This window comes from Corapipo altera, unplaced genomic scaffold (genome assembly GCF_003945725.1).
Source record: "Corapipo altera isolate COAL_440 unplaced genomic scaffold, ASM394572v1 48b, whole genome shotgun sequence".
Classification (NCBI taxonomy): domain Eukaryota; kingdom Metazoa; phylum Chordata; class Aves; order Passeriformes; family Pipridae; genus Corapipo; species Corapipo altera.
In genome coordinates, this window is record NW_020884884.1 from 5,401,286 (window position 1) to 5,422,419 (window position 21,134).

General features: G+C 42.9%; 2 protein-coding genes across 3 annotated transcripts; one reads left to right on the forward strand and one right to left on the reverse strand.

Annotated features, from left to right (window-relative positions):
- Positions 1–2,436: 2,436 nt before the first annotated feature.
- On the forward strand, positions 2,437–14,039 carry LOC113946268. Of its 2 annotated transcripts, XM_027641322.1 has the most exons (6): positions 2,437–3,710; positions 5,098–5,138; positions 5,895–5,953; positions 7,552–7,866; positions 12,786–13,100; positions 13,223–14,039. In XM_027641322.1, exons 5-6 carry the CDS (start codon positions 12,947–12,949, stop codon positions 13,687–13,689), a joined length of 621 nt encoding a protein of 206 aa, XP_027497123.1. In that variant the 5' UTR covers positions 2,437–3,710; positions 5,098–5,138; positions 5,895–5,953; positions 7,552–7,866; positions 12,786–12,946; the 3' UTR covers positions 13,690–14,039. The 2 variants fall into 2 exon arrangements, with proteins under 2 accessions (XP_027497123.1, XP_027497124.1); XM_027641323.1 differs by lacking the exons at positions 2,437–3,710; positions 5,098–5,138; positions 5,895–5,953; positions 7,552–7,866 and adding an exon at positions 8,824–9,005 and having other exon boundaries at positions 12,863–13,100.
- Positions 12,015–13,013, reverse strand: LOC113946269 (U1 small nuclear ribonucleoprotein 70 kDa-like). Its single transcript, XM_027641324.1, has 2 exons — positions 13,010–13,013; positions 12,015–12,636 (listed from the first exon to the last, which is right to left on the reverse strand). The coding sequence occupies exon 2, from the start codon at positions 12,590–12,592 to the stop codon at positions 12,110–12,112; it is 483 nt and encodes a 160-aa protein (XP_027497125.1). The 5' UTR covers positions 12,593–12,636; positions 13,010–13,013; the 3' UTR covers positions 12,015–12,109.
- Positions 14,040–21,134: the final 7,095 nt, after the last annotated feature.

Genomic DNA, 21,134 nt, shown 5'->3' on the forward strand with positions numbered 1-21,134 from the left:
GCCGGATCTCGCCGAGGGGGCGGGGATGCCGGCGGCGCTCCAGCGGCGCGGCCGAAGGAAGAAGGAAGGATTCCTCCCGCTCCCAGACCGCGGCCGCGGGGCTCTCCCGGCGAGCGGGGCTGGAGGAGAGAGGGGACTATTTCTCGCCGGCGGCGCAGGGATCCCGGCGGGGCGGGGTTCGGGGGTCGCCGGTGGTGCCGGGGCCGGGAAGGGGCCGCGCGGGGACAGGAGCGGGCGGGGGGGGCCCGAGGCGGCGGCGGAGGGGGGCCGGGGCCGGGGCCGGGGCCGGGGCCGGTCACCCCGGGGCCCGTCACCCGGGGGCGGTCACTTCGGGGGCGGAGCGGGGCCGGGCCCCGGCGGCGAAGAGCGGTGCTGTCACATCGATGAAATCGCACGATGTGTGAACCCGTGCTCGTTTTTCTCTCTAATTTTTTCTAATAATTCTTTCTAGTATTTATTTATTTACCTTCTAATATTTATTTATTTACCTCTTTAATGCAGTTCATGTGTGTTACCAAGTGCTCCCGTGCCACCGCCCAGTTTATATCATAATATTCGCGTTTTATCAGGTGAATAAAAGGCTGAGAGGCCGAGACTGAGTTACAATGTCGCAATAGTCTTGCTACTAAATCTGGAGATGCATTAGTGTGGTTTGTTTCTGTGAGAATGCATTTAATGTTGTTGTGGCTGTACTTTAATTATGTGTTAAAGGTATTTTTAATGATGCAGTGATAACTTGTCAGTGTGATTTCCTGATGTAGGGAAAAAAGTATAAACTTAAAGCTACCATTGCTATATCTTGTAGCCAAGTCTCATGTTCCAACTAAGAGTGGCTGACACAATCCATTACCCTTTGTCACATCTCAGCAATTCTTCCCAAACTTTGCCCTGTCGGCTGTCTGCCCCAAGTTGGTTGGTTGATTGATTGAGGAATGCTAGCTGGAATGGTACAGCTGCTTTCTTAAAGTGACATTAAAGGGAGATGACTACTTGTGTCCCTCCTTGTGACTACAAAGTGTTCATAGCGTTTTATGGTGGGTTTGTAACATGATGTAGTTAGCCATGTTTGCAGGGTGCTATTGCTTGATCCTTGTCTTGAAATCAGCCTGTTATGGTCAAATTATATGCTTTTGAAAAACCTTTGATTTACTTGCATTTCCTAGAATACATTGGGATAATATTGTCCAGACTCTTCCTGCCTTGGGAATATTGGGGTCTTTGAAGAACTGTTTTTGTGGCAACTTTTGGGAGATGACGATCAAAAATGGGAGAAAGCAAGCTGTGACTCCTTTATGCTTGCTGGTCTCTCTCTCCAAGAGTTCGAAAGAAAGATCAGTAAGGAGAAGGTCAAAGCAAAGGTGGTTGACTGCCTGCAAGTGCCTCAACAATTGAGGATTTGTAATCTCTCAGTTTAATGTACACCAGAGAATTCACATAAGAAAACACGCACAAATGCCAGAGCCACAGGAAAATCTTGAACCAACATTTGTACTTTTTGGACACAAAATCAATAAGCAAACTTGCAGGAAGTTGGTATTTCTTGTTTTAGTTCTCCTAAAGCTGGTTATTTGAGGTTTTTAGCTTTGTGTGAAGTTTGAGCATATGTGCAGGATTATGACTGCACATGTCTGACAGTTCTTAACTACTGATACAGCCACTGAAAATTTTAGTAAGCTGTTATAGCTTTCGGGAATGCTAAGTTGTTACAAGTGTCATGAAGGTAACCACGTGAAAGGAAGAAAGATTCCTTGTCAACACAGGTGGGAGGAGAATTGTCTAAAGCACTTGACCTTTTTGTTTCTGTTATTTGCGCGACTGCTGATAAAGCTGCATTTCAGAGGTTGCATTAAAAAAATGTAGGTTCACTTAGTCAAGCACTTAGATATTAGCGGATGCATGTAGTGATTCTTTTTCCCCATGCTGTCTGAATGTTGGCTTGTTTGGGATTATTCCTCCTCTTGTATTCTTGTGTTATCCTTCTCTTCTGTTTTTAATTTTATTTTTTTTTATTTTTTTACCCCCCCCCCCCATAACTCCTCTGTCACATTCAGTATGTGGGCGCTTCTGGATTAGATGTGACGTGATAAAGCAGGCAGTTGTTTGAGATTGGTCCTGCATTTGTTCTAGAAACTATGTATAAGGAATTAGCTTAGACTAATATTAGCATACAGAAGCATAAAATTGTAGTATGCTTTTGGTTCATTGAGACCTTAAAGATCATCTAGTTCCAACTGCCCTGCCAAGGGCAGGTATGCCACTTACTAGATCAGGTTGCTCAGAGCCCCATCCAACCTGGCTTTGAACACTTCCAGAGATGGGGCACCCACAATCTCTCCTTATTGTATGCTGTATCCTTCCTTCTGTTGTATCCTTCCTTCTGTGTATCCTTATTCATAAGGATACACAGGACTCAACCTTTTCCCTGGGCAGCCTGATCCAGTGCTTGACAACTCTTTCTGTGAAGAAAGTTTTCCAAACTAAACCTTCCCTGGTGCAACTTAGGCTGTGTCCTCTCATCCTATAGCTTGTTACTTGAGAGATGAGACCGCCCCCCACCTTGCTACAACCTCCTTTCAGGTAGTTGTAGTAACCAGAGTTCTCTGCTCAGCCTCCTTTCCAGGCTAAACAACCACAGCCCCCTCAGCTGCTCCTTATAAGATTTGTGCTCCAGACCCTTCACCAGCTTTGTTGCTCTTTGGATGCTCTCCAGCACCTCAGTGTCTTTCTTGTATGTTATGCCCATCTCACCTATGAAATTTCTAGCTCATGAAAAGTATTGCAGATCACATGTTTGGCCTCTTTATCTTATGGTGACAGTTACATGCTTTCAGATTTTTTTGGAAAGAGCATTTTGACAGTTGCCTGTATTGAAAATGTTACTTTACACCATTTAAAATCAGTGTCTTTTTAGATATTTTTAGAAACAGGTCAGACAGATTTGTGATGCTTTTTCAGAAAAATTATGAATATATAATATGTGTTGTGCGAAACACAGAGAAAATGGGATGACCTCTTTGGCAATATCCAGCTTGGAAACTTGTGCTTTAATGTGAGGTTTATAATTTCCTTTGGTATGAATGTTCCATAAAGAAAAGTAAGCTCTTTGTCTTCATAAACACATTAAGAAAAGCTTGCCTGGAATCAAGGTAATTTCAGATAAATTACACCTCTTGGAGTCTGTTCGCTCCTCTGCTGGAAAAATATATAGGTGTAATCTGTCAAGTACTGTGTTTCTTTTATATTAAACAGAACTAGGCCTGCTGGGTGGTAAGTGGGAGGCTTAGAGTGGACAGGGTGAGATTTATTATTTCTTTTAGACTGATGGTTGTTGCTGTGTTTAATTCAACATTCTTGAATTTTCCAAAGACTTCACATTTTACTGGAACCAGTAGAAGATGGTGGAAGTTGTGGGTTTTCTACACTTCTAGGAAATCAGGCCTTCAGTCTCAAGCTAGCACTTATTAGTATTTCTGAATCTAGTTTTAATTTTTTATTAAGTCAGAAATTAGTAAAAATTTGTTCTATAGCTGACCAGTAAAATGCAGTAATAAAGTATTTGCTAACTACCTTGCTGGTGTTAATATCCCCCACTGGAGAGTTGAGATTTTTTTCTTTGTTTTCTTTATTTTTTTATAGGGCTGCCTTCCAGTTACAGGTTTCAAGAGTTATCTGCTTTCCAGATCTGAATGGAATTCTTCTGCATCAGGACAGTCACTAACTTATTCTTGGGAGATGCAGAAAGTCATGCTGTAGATTCTTTTAGAAGTCTAAGGACTTCTGCAGTTGTAGATCCTTTTTCCTGTTTAAATATCTGCCACCAGCTGATCAAATCATGCTCTTCTGAAACCTTTGCCAAAATTTGATTTGTACAGTGTTGGTGGTAGATATGTTGAATGGAATTGGGAATGTTAGGACTTGACGCTGTGTTAAAAATAGTATTTTGAAATAAATTATTTGCTGCACTGTAGGAAGGCTTATTCAGGAATGAGCATAATGGGTAGGTGCTAACATCCATCTTGTCCAGTACTTTGATCCTGACAGTTATGAACAGCAAAGGCTACAGAGGAACTAATTTTGGGGCCGGTGCCATAATCTCCATTCTATGTTGGCAAGAAGCTTATTCTTGGTCTTCTAAAGATTTGCTGAAGCTCTGAAGCATGAAGCTTGCTATCTTTTGAAGAAAAATAAAACAATTTTGATTCCTCTGGTTGCGTTATGAAAACATCTGTTCCACCTTCACATATTTGTAGACTCTTGTCTCAGTGACTTTATATAGCAGTGAGTTCTACTGACACTATATGGTGATTTTTTTTTTCCTTTAAAAGGAAGGTTTTTTTCTTTTTCTTAACAGGAGGGACAATTGTTCCTGCTTAGCCCTTTCAGTATCATTATTTCATTTCTCTGCAGTTAATCTAAATATCTAGTAAGCTGTACTGTTTACAAAAATTAAAGAGGGTTCTGTGTCCAGTTGATTATCGTGACAGACTGTGGGAAAAACCTGAGTTTAGCTGGCTTAGTCTTGTCTTATGTAGGCAACTTGGGACAATAGATCATTGCAGAAAGTTGTTTTACAGACATCATTTAAGCCACTTACGTTTTTGCATACCCTCTTCAAAGAAAATTTTGGTAATAGCTGGCAGCATGCCTTTGAATCAAAACACTGACATTCACTATTGTCAGTGAATGTTCTCAGACTGCATATGAATAGCCTGTGTACATGGCTGAAATGGTAGCATCTTTTTACGACTAATTTGTGTTTAGAGCCAGTTATTTCCCACAGAAAGAAAAAAAGGTCTTATAATTGTTTTGGTAAGCTAGTGTGCTTTTGCTTTGTCCTGTCTTACTTTTGCATACAGTTATCTGAACTACTTTTCATAGGACTGTTCAGCAGAAAGCAGGTATCACCTAATTGATACTTACAGCTGTTGGACTTCTGTTAGAAATGTTATTTTGTTTCTCCTGCATGATATCTACGTTTTTGTGGGTTTGTTTTTTGTGGGGTTTTTTTCATTTTTTAATGCAAAACAAATCAAGTACTTTTGTTCCATGCACTTGGTGAAATGTGTGCTAAACTTGTGCTTTATTCTTTCTTGTCAGGTTGTCCCTTGCTGTTGTGCTTGAAGAGGTGACCATTTGCTGTGAGTTAATAGTGTTTATTCTCTCTCCTATGTGTTTCTCCTCCTTCTCCTTCTGTGAAATAACATTACAAAAGGAAAACATACTGCACAAGATTTTCTCCTTGGAGTTAATAAACGCTCACTTCATTGAGAAAGATGTTCTTTAAAACATATGAGAATAAAATAAAAAAAGATGCTCTGGTATGTTACTATGTTGTGTGCCTAATCCTGAAAAAGAGATAACCTTGCCCCAAACAGCTTACAGTTTGTTGAGGATCCAGCCAGTGTGTATGTAATCAACTCTAGGAAAACCAAGGGAGAATAAAGGAAACATCAGTTATATGTTAACATGAACAAACTTTGTAAAATTACTGTAACCCCGTACTGCCCATCCATTTAAGACACAGTGTCATTGCAGGAGTAATCTTGAGGGATGTGAAAGAACCAAAGAAAGTAGTGTTAAGAATTTCACTTGAGGAAGAAGATCTATCTCTGCATATGGAAAAAAAGTGTAAAGAGTGTTGTAGTAAGCTGTAGTGACAGCTTGTTTTGCTCTATGTCTTGGGCCTTGGGCTGTCAGAACATTTTGTGCTGTAGCATACTGGAACCTCCTGCTAAATTTTGTTCTCCATAGGTTCTCTTACCTGGCTTCGTGTGATTTAAGGGTGGGGAGAAGGGGTATGAAGTGGAAAATAACTCTGACTATGTATGACCAAAAAGGTCCCTGAGGTATTACAAGAGTTTATATTTCTGTTTTCCACTTCGTTGTTTCTATAGAAAAGTATATACTGTTTCTTAGAAGTCCGTGTGTTGTGGAGTTGTGCTGGATTTTGGAGGTCAGTGTGGCTGGACTGTGTAGATATCAAAACATTCAAGTATCATATCTTTCCCTAGTGTAACTATTGTTTGGCTGATGTAATGATCTACAGTCCAGATATATAGTTTAGGAAGGATCAGCAAGAGTTTCCATTTTGAAAATATCTGTCAGACAGAATTGCAAGCAATAAAAATATAATTATTAGTTAATTTTTTCTGATATATATATAAGATTTATTTTTCCACATGGAAATTGTTATTATAATACAATTTTACTGGATTTTTCTACAAGTACAAACGGTCCTCTTAAGTGTAGTCTGTTAAAAAAACTAGCAACTCAACAAAAAACAAATCAATATGGCTCTCCAGTTTGTATTATATAATATTTCCAGCGATTATATTCTCTCTTCTCCTGTCTGAGGCAGAGAAAACTACATAAATATAAAACTGAAATCTGCAATATTTTGCATTTGAAGGTATGGATAAATACATAAAGGGTCAGTCTACAGTAGGAAAAACAGTTCACAAAATTTCTGACAGAGTGTTTGTTAAACAGAGAGGAAAAACAAAAGCTCACGCCTATATAACTTTAGGGTGAAAATGCTGGATATCACTAGGACCTTGCTATCATAGGTTTCCACATAATTTTTAGAAAAATACCCACTCAGCTTCATTCTCAGCCAGTGCATTACATTCTCTTACGCTGGAGGTAAAGTTTTTACTTGTTCATATGTAGTTCACTATCTTTCATCTAAATTACATCCCTTTTAGTAAAGATGGCTTTTATCTTCAGTTTAGGGGCCTACCTAATTAAAACTTGAAATATGTTATAGTTTGGGAGCCTGTTATGAGGTCCATGTGTGTTAGACTTCTAGTGTTCTGAAAAACCAAAGAGATGATCCAGGTTTGAGTTGCACTCTTAGCCATTGCCAGAGATCCACTCCCTATGGGTACTGCAGAACTGTCAAGGGCATTTTTGATAGATGTTGCTTCTGCTGATGTTCACATGTAAATGCTCACTTCTAACAAGCATGTGTCCCAGCCCATCCACTCATTCCTTAACTTCACCTTCCTATATGCCACGTGCTGTATTTTGCTTAGGTAGCTGCAGATAGGTCTGAATATTACGCTGCATCTTTTTTTAAAGAATGTCCTGATATTTCACTGTACTGTGTGATACTTTACACAGAAGTTTTTGTATTAATTAACTGGTAGCAATCTTTGCTTGACAATAACCGATGGAAGCACAAAAAGGAATCCTGTTCTACTTGCATTGTAAAAAAATTAACCAAAATTAGAAAAGGCATAACCCACTCCCCCATAGCAAGTATGCAAGTGTTTATGAAAATTGTAGCCCACGTGATACTAGCCACTAGGTATAGATATGAGTCCAGTGCTGATAAAGGCCATGAAAAAAATACCTTTAAGATATGATCAAATTTAGAAAATTAGTAATTTTTTCTCAGTGCAACTGCAGGAGATAACAATAAGAGATTAGTTAGAATGAGAAAATATGTAATCACTGTATTTAAATTTTAAATTTAAAAAATTGGTAGTACTAAGGTAGTAACAACGTGTTTGGGTTATTTTTTTTCTTTCTTTTTTTCTTCCTATCCAGATTTGTGTTCCTGAGTTGTTTGGCTACTTCTGTTTATTCCTTCCACTGTCAAAGAATGCAACAAAGTTCTGTCTACACAGAAAGGAAATGCTACAAATAATCCAGCCTGTTGACAGGAAGATCAGTAAGTGGGAAATATGTGATGAGATGTTAGGCTCAATAAAACTATGAAATGAAGTGAGAAGGGTTTTGCTTTGTTTTCTTCTCTATTCTAGGGAGGGGTTTTTTTGGAGGAGAGGCTAGTTTCTGTCTGTTGATAAACCTTCTAAAATTGAAAAAGTAGAAGGAACTGGTAACAGTCAGTAAAGTTGTAAGGTAAGAGAACAACTTTATAGCGTATATAACTCCAAAGCCGGAATTCTGAGCACATGTAAGGCAAAAGGTACAAAACACAAACCCTGTTCAAGAAACTTATTCACTGTGTTGAGAATAGTTTTATACTGGTGTGCAAGTTTCGAGCTGGCTTCCCACCAAGTCTCTGAAACTTGACAACAAGGCCTGCTTCCCAGAGAGGGAAGAAAAAAATGAACCACAGGAAAAAAACTGAAAGAAGTTTGAACAAAATGAGATTCTATCAAAAATATATATTTACAATTATATATATATAATTTGAATATATTATCCACAGCAGGGAGCTCCCGAGGGGGAAAAAAGGGAAAAGGGGGGGGGAAACAGGGATAAAAAGAAGCCTAAACCCAAATATCTCCTAAATATGCCCGTTAATAGAGAGCTAGTCAATAAATATAAAAACCGAATTAAATACTTCCCTGATCGGGACAGCAGAGCTGTGCAAGGCAGCAGCCAACTCCCCCACACCTCCCAGAGAGACCGGAGATAACGGCAGGTCTGAGTAGCAGGCCCTGGCCTATATAAGCAAAGCCCGTCTACGGAGAGACCTGTCGCCTTCAGCCACCGGAAGAGAGAAGAGAGCGAACTCTCTTATCTGTGCCTTTTTATATGTTGTGTTATGGAAAGGAATAGCATGGAATACTTCCTAAGTCATTACCCTAGTTCCTTCCTGGTTACGAGCTGGTCTCCAGGAAGGCCTAGGGTGAAAACTATCACATTTTCCACCCCTTATTCCATCCTATTTCTTTACGCAACACCTGTGTCTCGCATTTGCCCATACCCCACGCATATATATACATATATAGTCCATGTTTATTTTTCCGAAGGCTGTCATCTGTCATTGAAGACGAGCATCAACAGCAGCTCGGTTTGGATTCTTGGCCCTTTTGTCACAATCACAGTTCTGGTTTAGGTCTGCTCATTGGTTTGGGCTGTCTCATCATCGGACATCCTTGGATACCGGTATCAGCTTTGTTCAGGTCTTTTTCATCTGGTGTCTGGTCTCCTGTAAAACACAACTTAAGGCACAGAATTAGTTTTTCCCCAGAGTTAGGTTTCCTTGAGGCACACATTGGATCTCTCCATCCTTCCTCATAACGCACCAGGTATTTCTGGGCCCTTGAGCGAAAACAATCCCATGAATGGGTTTGTCTTGGCCTGAGGGAGGAGTAATCCAAACGGCCTTACCTAACATACCTTTTAGATGGATCACTGGAACTTTGTCTCCATCTACAGTGTGGAGGGATTCTGCTTGGGCAGGACCAGCTCGACTGACAGAGCCTCTAGTATTAACTAGCCAGGTGGCCTTGGCTAAGTTCTTATCCCAATTTTTGTAAGTTCCCCCACCTAGTGCCTTTAGAGTTGTCTTCAGTCCATTACATCTTTCTACTTTTCCTGCAGCAGGTGCATGATATGGAATGTGATATACCCATTTAATACCATGCTCCTGTGCCCAAGTGGCCACTAGACTGTTCTTGAAATGAGTCCCATTGTCTGACTCGTTCTGCTCTGGAGTGCCATGTCTCCACAGAACCTGCTTCTCAAGACCTAGAATGGTGTTTCGGGCTGTTGCATGCGGTACCGAATATGTCTCTAGCCATCCTGTGGTTGCTTCCACCATGGTAAGCACATAGCGTTTACCTTGGTGGGTCTGTGGCAACATGATATGATCAACCTACCAGGCCTCCCCATATTTATATTTCTCCCAGCGTCCACCATACCACAGGGGCTTCAACCTTTTTGCCTGCTTAATAGCAGCACAAGTTTTACAGTCATGGATAACTTGAGAGATAGCATCCATGGCTAAATCCACCCCTTGGTCTCGTGCCCATCTGCAAGTGGCGTCTCGGCCCTGATGACCTGAAGCATCATGGGCCCATCGAGCTAGGAACACTTCTCCTTTCTGCTGCCAGTCTAGGTCTGCTTGTGATACCCTGACCTGTGCAGCTCGGTCTGCCTGTCTGTTATTAGCATGTTCCTCATTAGCTCGTCTCTTGGACACATGGACATCTACATGGCGGACTCTTACATTCAGTTTCTTCACTCTGGCAGTGATGTCTTGCCACAGATCAGCAGCCCAGATGGGTTTTCCTCTACGTCTCCAATTCATCTTCTTCCACCGGTCTAGCCATCCCCATAGGGCATTGGCTATCATCCACCGGGTAGAGCCTTGGCCACCCTTCTCTTTCTGCAATATCTAGGGCCAGTTGAACAGCTTTGAGTTCTGCAAACTGACTCGATTCACCTTTACCTTCAGTGGCTTCCGCCACTCGTCGGGTGGGACTCCAAACAGCTGCTTTCCACTTCCAGCTCCTCCCTACAATACGGCAGGAACCATCGGTGAAAAGGGCATAGGGTGTCTCTTCATCTGGCAGCTGATCATATGGCGGAGCTTCTTCAGCTCGACTCACTGGCTCTTCTTCTTCTTCACCTGCCAGACTGAAGTTCCCACCTTCAGGCCAGTTGGTTATGATTTCCAAAATGCCAGGGCGATTCGAATTCCCGATTCGGACACGTTGCATAATCAAAGCAATCCACTTGCTCCATGTGGCATTGGTGGTACAATGCATAGAGGGCACCTTCCCTTTGAACATCCAGCTCAACACTGGTAATTGGGGTGCCAGGAACAGCTGTGCTTCGGTACCAATTACCTCTGAAGCTGCTTGTATGCCTTCATATGCCGCTAAGATTTCCTTTTCCACAGGGGTGTAATTGGCCTCAGAACCTCTGTAGCTTTGGCTCCAGAAACCCAGTGGTCACCCTCACGTCTTGCCAGGCACCTTTTGCCAGAGGCTCCAGGAGGGACCTTTATCTCCAGCTGCAGTGTAGAGTACATTCTTTACATCTGATCCCATTCTGACTGGTCCAAGAGCCACAGCATGTGCAATCTCTTGCTTGATCTGCCTGAAAGCTTGTTGTTGCTCAGGACCCCATTGGAAATTGTTCTTTTTACGAGTCACAAAGTAAAGAGGGCTCACAATCTGACTGTATTCTGGGATGTGCATCCTCCAGAAGCCTATGGCTCCCAGAAAAGCTTGGGTTTCTTTCTTGTTTGTCGGTGGAGCCATTGCTACAATCTTGTTGATTACGTGTGTTGGTATCTGGCGTCGTCCATCTTGCCATTTCACCTCTAGGAATTGGATCTCTCGGGCAGGTCCCTTGACCTTGCTCTTCTTGATGGCAAAACCGCCCTCGAGGAGAATCTGGATGATCTTCTGTCCTTTCTTGAAAACTTCTTCTGCTGTGTCCCCCCATACAGTGATGTCATTGATGTACTGGATGTGTTCGGGAGCCTTACCCTTCTCTAGTGTGGCCTGAATCAGTCCATGGCAAATGGTTGGACTGTGTTTCCACCCCTGGGGCAGTCGATTCCAGGTGTATTGAACACCCCTCCAGGTGAAAGCAAACTGTGGCCTGTACTCTGCTGCTAAGGGAATGGAGAAAAACACGTTGGCAATGTCGATGGTAGTGTACCACTTTGCCATCTTGGACTCCAGCTTGTACTGGAGATCCAACATATCTGGCATGGCAGCACTCAATGTTGGCGTGACTTCATTTAAGCCACGATAGTCCAGAGTCAGTCTCCATTCTCCATCAGACTTATGAACAGGCCAGATGGGGCTGTTGAAGGGTGAAAGGGTTCTGCTGACCACCCCTTGGCTCTCCAACTTCCGAATCATTTTGTGGATAGGGATCACAGCATCTCAGTTCGTCTGATACTGTTGTCTATGTACGGTTGTCGTGGCTATTGGCACTTCTTGATCTTTAACTCGCAGTAGTCCTACAATGGAAGAGTCTTCTGAGAGGCCAGGAAGGGCAGACAGTTGCTTGGACTCCTCTTCAATCACCATGGCTACACCAAATGCCCACTGGTACCCTTTAGGGTCCTTGAAGTATCCTCTTCTTAGATAGTCCATACCAAGAATACAAGGGGCTTCTGGCCCTGTCACAATGGGATGCTATTCCCATTGGTCTCCTGTCAAGCTCATGTTGGCCTCTACTGCTGACAACTCTTGAGACCCTCCTGTCACTCCAGAAATAGAAACAGTCTCGGTACTCTTATGCTCCGAAGGCATTAAAGTACACTGGGCTCTGTCAAGGCCCAGTATCTCTGCAGATCCGATGTGCCAGGCCATCGAACCCACACAGCCCGGTAAACCCGGTTATCTTCTTGGTCCCTTTCCTTCTCCTGGCAGAAGGCAGGGCCCCTCTACTGGTCTTGATCAGAGCATTCGTTGTTGGACTTTGACTTTGACTTCTTAGAGGCCTTTTTGCCATCGTCAAAGTGGACCTCCATCTTCTTGTGTTTTGACGATCGCAGTTTCTTTTCTAAGAAGTCTGCATCTACTACATAAACAACTGTCTTGTCAGTGTCCTTTTGCTTCAGCTCCCTCACTCTAGCTTCAAGCTTGGAAGTGGGTTGACCATCCCACTTCTTCATGTTTTCTCCTTTGCTACGAAGGTATGCCCATAGTTGGTTACGTGACCAATGCTTAGGGTTTTCTTTCCTTCGATGTGTGAATGACGGAGATCGTGAGCGAGATTGAGACCAGGATTGAGGTCGAGGTCGAGGTCGTCTTCGTCGATTGCGCCGTGATCGTTCCATTGGCCTTTCTCTGTAATCTCTATACCTTCTGTCATCTCTGTCTCTAGGGTCGTCCTCATATCTGGAGTATTCATAATCTCTCTCCATTCTTTCCCTATCATAAGTGTGTCGGTATAAGGGATTGAAGGAGTCTTCCAGATTTTCCTCTGTGTTCCTTATCCAAGCACACATGGTGTCCACGCTTGGTTCATCCATCTTTGGATGATATATGGCTATCAAGCAGCAGATATACGGTTTGGGGGCACCTTGAATTACCTTTTTCCACATTGGTTGTGTGCAGGGAACACTCTCGGGAACTTGGATGTCATAATAGTCTGGATCAGAGTAAACAATCTCCAGCATGGCCAATTCCCGTAGGTATTGGATGCCTTCTTCCGCAGTCCTCCACCTTCTTGAAGAGCTCGCCAGGGACTCCTTAAATGGGTATCTCGCCCTCACAGCATGGAGGATTCGGAGCCAAAGACTAGACGCCATTTTCTCCCTTCCCATTTCTTGTTCTATCACGGAGTCTCTGGCAATGGATCCCAGTTGCCGTGCTTCTTCACCTTCAATCATGTGACTATCAGCTCCCTTGTCCCAACATCGCACCAGCCAGGTGAGGACTCGTTCACCAGGCAAGCGCATATAATCTCTTCGTAAATCTCGAAGCTCTCTTGTGGTCAGTGATTGTGTAATTTTGCTTTCTCGCATTATTTCTTGTCCATTTCTCCCACGTAGAATCTTTTCCACCTCCCTCTTTACTCTTCTGCTCTTACGTGGAACCACTTCCACCTCCTCTCTGTATCTCTCATGTGGAGGTGGAGACTGGGCATGCCATGGGGATGAGCTTCTGTGTCGTTCACGGCGTGGAGATGGACTTCTATGCCGTTCATGCCGCGGAGATGGACTTCTACGCAGTTCATACCATGGGGATGGACTCCTATGTTGTTCACGCCACGGAGATGAACTTCTACGTCGTTCACGCCATGGGGATGAACTTCTACATCGTTCACGCCATGGGGATGGACTCCTACGTCGTTCGCGATACCCAGCGGCTGGAGGTAGCGAATAGTCTTTTGAGTGCCGAGATAAGGGCCTCATCCAATCATCCATGCCTCCAAGAGAAGGTTGGGTCCGGAGGGGTAGGGATAATTCTTCCTCAGGTTGAGGGGAATGCTTTGGCCCCCTCTTTGTGTCTTTCATAACACTGAATGTGTAGTCAGGATATAAATCCTCAAGTGGTAATATATCATGGGTCATTTGTACTATTGCCTTCTTTTCTCTTGATACTGCTCTACTTTCCTTTGGATGCGCCCCTAGTTTTTTTGGGCGCGCTCCTTCTCTTGCAACCATCTCTTCCTCTCTGGCAGCTGCTTCTTCTCTTGCAATCGCTCCTTCCTCAGTCACAGCCACTTCTTCCTCTCTCGCAGTCGCGCCTTCGTCCATTACTGTCGCTCTTTCCTTGCTTGTAGCCGCTCCTTCGTCCATTGCTGCCGTTCCTTCGTCCATTGCTGCTGCTCCTTCGTCTATTGCTGCCGCTCCTTCACCTACTACTTCCTGCATGGATTGGATAGGTTCTACTCCTTCTTCTTCTCCTCTTTCTTCTTCTTCTTCTGTGCGTTCCGGTTGCAGAAATGGGTCTGTAAGTTTGTGGTAGAGGCTGAAGAAAGTTGAGCCCACACTTCCCATGGTTTACTTTTATTCTCTCTCCTTGTTCCTAAACAACACTTTGTTTATATAAACAAAGTTTTCTTGGCTGCTCTCCCAGTAGTTGTTTTGTAAACAAAGACTGGACTTGACAGTTTTCCTGGACTCTGGCAGTGTTCCCGGACCTGTTTCCAAAACAATAGACTTGTTCACCAAAATAACACCGAGCTTGGCTGTCTTTCTGGACAGTGTTTTCAAAACAGGCCAAACTTGACCAAAATATCCCACCGCTGCCACCAAAAATGTTGTGCAAGTTTCGAGCTGGCTTCCCGCCAAGTCTCTGAAACTTGACAACAAGGCCTGCTTCCCAGAGAGGGAAGAAAAAAACAAACCACAGGAAAAAAACTGAAAGAAGTTTGAACAAAATGAGATTCTATCAAAAATATATATTTACAATTATATATATATAATTTGAATATATTATCCACAGCAGGGAGCTCCCGAGGGGGAAAAAAGGGAAAAGGGGGGGGGAAACAGGGATAAAAAGAAGCCTAAACCCAAATATCTCCTAAATATGCCCGTTAATAGAGAGCTAGTCAATAAATATAAAAACCGAATTAAATACTTCCCTGATCGGGACAGCAGAGCTGTGCAAGGCAGCAGCCAACTCCCCCACACCTCCCGGAGAGACCGGAGATAACGGCAGGTCTGAGTAGCAGGCCCTGGCCTATATAAGCAAAGCCCGTCTACGGAGAGACCTGTCGCCTTCAGCCACCGGAAGAGAGAAGAGAGCGAACGCTCTTATCGGTGCCTTTTTATATGTTGTGTTATGGAAAGGAATAGTGTGGAATACTTCCTAAGTCATTACCCTAGTTCCTTCCTGGTTACAAGCTGGTCTCCAGGAAGGCCTAGGGTGAAAACTATCACATACTAGATACTTTCTGAGGTGCATTTCTTGGAGAGGCTGCTGTAAAAAAAGCACTTAGCAGTGCCTTTACCACTGTCAGCCTCACAGGTAGGATGCTTCTGTCCAGAGAAAAAGCAGTGAGGCTTTAAAGATTGTTCTGCTTTTTAAATTTAACTATAGAGGTTAGGTTATATGTTATAATTTGGGGAGTTGAACTCACTATTATTTGGGAATTCTTCGTATTATTACATTCTTGGAAACTGCTGTATAGTAGAATACAAGCTTTGTTGAAAAAGTTAATCAAGTGGTCTAGATCAAGGGTAGTGGCTAAAAGGGAATGTTTTAGAGCCAAAATAGGAAAAAAGAAAAAAAGAGAAAGAAGACTTGCTAGCTAGCACAAGCATATTCCTAACTAGAGTTATTTTTCTGAATCTGGGCCTAAACCAGTTAATTTTTGTTTTTATTCTTTGGACAGCTTATAATGAAAATGTAGGATTAAAAGTGGCTTCTTAAAGTATTGTTGAATTAGGGACTACTAGGCAACAGTTGAGAAATAAAGATGCAATTAGTAACAACACAGTAATTCAACCTGCAGAGTTCCATAACTATGGATTCCTACACTTATTGTGGACAGAGCATGCAAATAAAATTATTTATTACAATTACTTAGCAGGGGCCCTGCATTCCATTAGAATTCAAGCAAACTGCTCTTGAATTGCTTAATTATGCCTTGTTTTATATTGACCCAGACAAAGAAAAAATGAAGCCAACTGAAGCACACAATAAAAATGTTAATAAAAAATCCTACCAGACCTGGAACCAAAAAAACTACAGTTATTTTCTACCCTTCCTCTGAGTAATACACTTCAGTGGGTCACTGCCTCTGCTTTGAGACTGGAAGAGATGTGGCCAGGTCGGGACAGGGTTGAGCCCAGAGGACTGAACAGAGACTGCTGCAGTGAGGAGAATGGTGATAGTACCTGTTGTCCTTATGAGGATGTGTCACGACTTTTTTTGTATTGTGTTTTGGTAGGTTTTGGGGGGGTTATTTTTCTTTTCTCTCTAAATCTGGAAAGCCAGCGTGTCAGCTGCTGTTGAAATAAATGGAGATGGACGTGCTGTCCAAACGGGGAAAATTTTTCTATGCCCTTTTGAGGTGTTCTAAGAAGGAACAGTTCCTCCCTGTTAGCCCACACTCCAAATGTTAGATGTATAAATAAAAGACTGGCTGTGTATCTCTCACGAGTTTTATTTTGAGATTTTTTTCCCCTTCCTTTCAGAACATTAGATTTTTTTAGTTATTTTCCCATATTTGTTATCCATAAAAAGTCTGGAGGAAATTCAGTAATTCCAAAACTGGAGAAGTGTCCATATTTATTTTTTGACAAATTTGTTATGGCTGTTCGGTAATACTAACATATCTCATTTTTTAGGTCTACAGTCTGCTGTGCAACTGGATATTTTGTTGAGTTAAAAGTTTAATTTCATTTTAGACCCCAGAAATAATTGGACCTTTAGGAACCTCAGGCTGAACTTTGCCAATGTCTGAAGCATTTTGGTTAAAACGTGTTGTAGAAATAAATTAAACTGTTTCATTAAGATGCACAGATGCACCTTCCAAATTCTTTCCTTTTGATGGACACACCATGTGCCTGTTAAACTATTGACTTGCCTTAGTTTTAAGGACTAACTTTTGTTTCTCATTGCTTTTCCCACAAGCTAATGAATACTGTTAATGTTAGTCACAAGCAAGTAAGTATTCATGTATGTTATTACTGAGAATGGGGCCTTAGACTGCAAAACTTTGGGGGCGAGAATCTGTAGAATAATGACGACTTTATTGATTTTAATGCAAAAATGAATAAATAAAGTTATAATTGTTTCTCCATCTTAGTTTGAATTCAGAATTTCTTTTTTTTAGCGTCTGTATGTCAGAGTAACTTGTGCGTTATCTTCTGTAGCTTGTTATTCTATCAATTTATGTATTTTATTTTGACAGTTTAGCAAAAGCCATGTGGTACTATACAAATTGAACTCAATGTAAAGATTGAATGTTCTTTTTATTTTCAGAGGTGGTGGTAGTTTGTTATAACTCGTTATAATTCTGGGTTTTGACAGTTTATTTTTTACAAAGAACAAAAGGTAGTGTGCAAAACATAGTAGAAATTAAAAAAAAAACCCTGAATAAAACCAGTGCTTTCCAGTATAAATTAGCTAAATTCTGAGCATATGAGATGTCCCTAACTGCCATATTTCTTTACTGATTTGATGCTGTGACAGTGAAATGACAAGTCCCAAAGTACTGGCAGAGTCTAACAGCAGAAGTCTTGTGCAACTTTGGAAGAAGTGGGTTTGTTCAGGCTTAAAGGCAGCGAGAGCTGATAGAGGAGCATTACAGAACTTTTCATGCATTTGAAAACTTGCAAAAGGGTCAGTGATTTTTGTACCTGCAGAAGAAAACGTTTTTGGTGGCTTTAAAGACCAAGTCACTTAGTGATATTTTAGGAAAAGCTTTCTTACGAGATTTGTTAGATGGTGGAACAGTTTACCTAGAGACTGTATGGCTGACTAAGGGTAAGTTTTTAAAGGAAGTTACCACACTATCTCTCAGGAATGAACCTTGTGACAAAGTGAAAGAAGTGAGCTCTGTCCTGTTCCAGTGTTTTTATTTCATAGATGCCATGGGGTTTAGTGACATTCCCACAAATTAATTCCTGGAACTAATGTTTTTATTAGTGGTAGAGTTTTCAAGGTGTCAACACTTGAAGTTCTGGCCATGTTATGAAATGGGTTGGTGTAAATACAGGCTTCTGCCTGTGAGGTGACTCCACTGCCTTACCTCGTTCACCACCAGTGCTGGGTTTCTTTTCAGGCTGGTTTTCAATTCAATGGGGTCGCTTACAGGGGTGGTTGATACTACAAGTCCTGACCTAGGTCCTTTTTGAGGAAAAGACAACGGGCCTGAAAGAGCAGCATAATGCAAGACAGCTGAATGTCCTCTACAGCAAGCTATGACCCTTTATATTAGCCTTAAGTGGAAGTGTTAGGTTCTGTACAATAGGCTTTAGCAAAGAACCAAATGAAGCAGTTCCAGTTTTCAAGTTTACAAAAAAAGTGGTAGCTGGAGAGAGGTAACCATCTAATAATGAAGTCAGACAGCATATGTGTGCTTGTTCAATTGGGGCTTTGTATCATTTGCAGAATTTACCAGTAATGGTAAGAAAATTAGTATAGAATTCAAAATAATCACAGGAAAATATTATCACAGTGTCCCTCTGCACTAGTGGTGAAAAACTCATACTGCCAGCAGGAATCATATTTTGCAGAGGGGAGAAAATCTAAGGGAGGTAGATGATTAAGGAAAAAGATCTTCCATTTGTGTATGGGGTCTAGCTGAGTTAGTTTCCCCATAGAAGCCCTGAGTGCTGTGCTTTGCACTGGCAGCTATAAAGGTGCCCATTACACACCAGTGTTTTGGCTACTGCTGAACATTTGTCTCTCCAACACCTTCCCCTCACTAGCAGGGTGGGTTTGGAGGGTGGGCAAAATCTTAGGAGGGGGTAAACCAGCACAGCTGACCCAAACTGACCAGAGGGATATTCCATACCATATGGTGTCTGCTCAGATATAAAAATTAAGAAGGAGGATTATTTACATTATTTACAATGTTTACCTTTCAGAGCAACTACTATGCGTGCTGAAGCCCTGCTTCCTGGGAAATGGCAAGACATCACTCACTGATGGGAAGTGGAGAATAAAATCTTTTTCCTTTGCTTGTGTGCACATGTTTTGCTTTTGCTCTAGTAAACTACCTTATCTTGACCTATGAGGGTTTTTTTCCATCTTATTTTCCTTCCCCGTCTTGCTGAGGAGGGGAGTGATACAGTGGCTTGGTGGGCACTTGGCATCCAGACAAGGCCAACCCACCACAGTTTGCTATAGTTTTTTAGTAATTTGCAGTGTTACAGGGTAGATGTAAACCCCAACCCAGATAAAATAGTATCTTTGACACGGAACATAGGATTAAGCATGATGATCTGGAAAAATTAGATAATTAGAGACTACAACACAAACTGCAACCAGGCCACCTTTCATAGAGTTCCAGAAAAAAAGTCTTTAGTTTCTTACTCTGTGTCACCTTGCTCCCACTTCTGTGTACTTGCTGATTCGGTTTAAAATATTTTTCCTTTAAAAGCTTCTAAGTTTCTGTAATGTGTGTCAACTGCCAGGTGTCTCCAAGTCATAGATATTCCTGCAGAGCCCAGCAGAAACTGAAATATAGCATGCACTTATTCCTCTGGTGCAGTGGCTTTGAAGGATAACAAAACAGTCTTCCAGATCTCAGGTTTTCAAAACCTCACTCTCGGTTGTTAGCAGTTGTGCAAATTCAGTGTCAAAGGTTACGGTTACAATTTTTCTGTGCAAATTGCCAGAGAGTTTTAAGATCTCATCAAGTTTGGCTTCCTGCTGAAGCAAGCAGGAGCTAAATAACTTGGGATCTTTCTGTGTGTCGTTGGTGATAGATTTAGATGTGTAAAGATATAAATAAATGCTTCTACGGGATTTTTCAAAACCCAGCAACATTTCAGGGAAAATTAGTCGCCTTTTTGCAACTCCTAACCTTCTCTTTGGCAGCAAATGTGGGGATACCCAGCATAAAGTTCATCACCAGTTTAAAAGCAGCTTCCATGGCACAGCTACTTCATATGCCTCGCAGGAGGTTGGGCTATGGAGGGTCTTTAGGAGTCTCCCAGGTATTCAGCTGTGTGAATGACTGCTGGCACTGCTCAGGGATTTGATCTGCAGCTCCTGCTGCAATGAAATTGTCACCTGCCTCCACCCCTCGACTCTCTCACACTCTTCACTTAAAAATGCTGTGGGAGGCAGGAGGCTGCCAGCAGGGAGATTGGACTTCTGCAGCAGTGCTTGTGTTATAGGCAGCGTGTGGTCACAACTGTGTGCCTGAATCGGACTGTGCGTGTGGCTGTGCTGGAGCTGGCTGTAGTTCCTGGCCCAAGCCTTACCCAGGAGAGAGCTAACTGGGCAGGGCCAGCATTCTGTGGGAGCAGTGCTAATGCTTAAAAATGCCAAGTGACACAGGTCGTCGTGCTTGCCATGCTTTATTTGCTGGTACTGTGAGAAACATCTTTTCCTCAGGCACATGATCATGTGGAAGCATATTCGTGTCTTGAATATGCCTTCAGCTGCAGACCCTGAAGGTCCTGCACTTAATGAGGCATTACAGCAAGTACATGCCAATGCCAGCAAGAAAATCTGCCTTTTAAATTAAAGAGATCTAAGAATTTTCCATTTACCGATAGGCTGGTAAGAGGGGGAAGAAAAAAGTCAATTCATGTCTCAGAAGAAAAAAGTCAATTCATGTCTCAGTGAAACACTGTTGTTTGTAACAAACGTGGATAGAGCCTTCCTAAATCTTCGTTCGCGAAGCCTAGCCGTGATGATGAAACACTTGTAAATTAAATATCTCAAAGAGTTTAGGACCTGTCAGAGGTTCATAGAATCAGAAAATCACAGAACATGATGAGTTGGAAGCAATCCATCAGAATCATGAAGTCCAACTCCTGGCCCTGCACCAGACACCCCAAGAATCACACCATGTGCCCGAGAGCGTTGGCCAAACGCTTCTTGAACTCAGTTTGTCTCGCTGCTTCCACTGAGCAGTTAATCAGCTTGACCACATAATACTAAGTAGCCTTCTAACAGAAGTCGTCGTAGGGAAGCGTGAAGGACGAGGGTGGCTAGCGAAGCGTCCGCTGCTTCGCGGCGGCGACCCACCCGTAGCGGGACACGGCGGTGCCTCCCGCCGCCCCGCACAGCTGCCGCCGGTCGTTTGCGAGCGGCTTTTAAGCACTCCGAGTTCCTCATCCCCCGGGCGCGCTGTTGTGGGGTCGAGCCCCGCTGCCGCCGAGCCGGCGATGAGGCCGCCGGGATGCGCTGTCCGCCCGTGACGGGCAGAGCGCTGCCGGGACGCCGCCGCGCCGGCCCCAGACGGTGGCGCTGCAGCCCCGGCTCTGCGGCGCGGCGGCGGCCGGCGGGGGTCGCTGCGGGGCGGTCCGGCGGCGGCGCGGGGCTGCG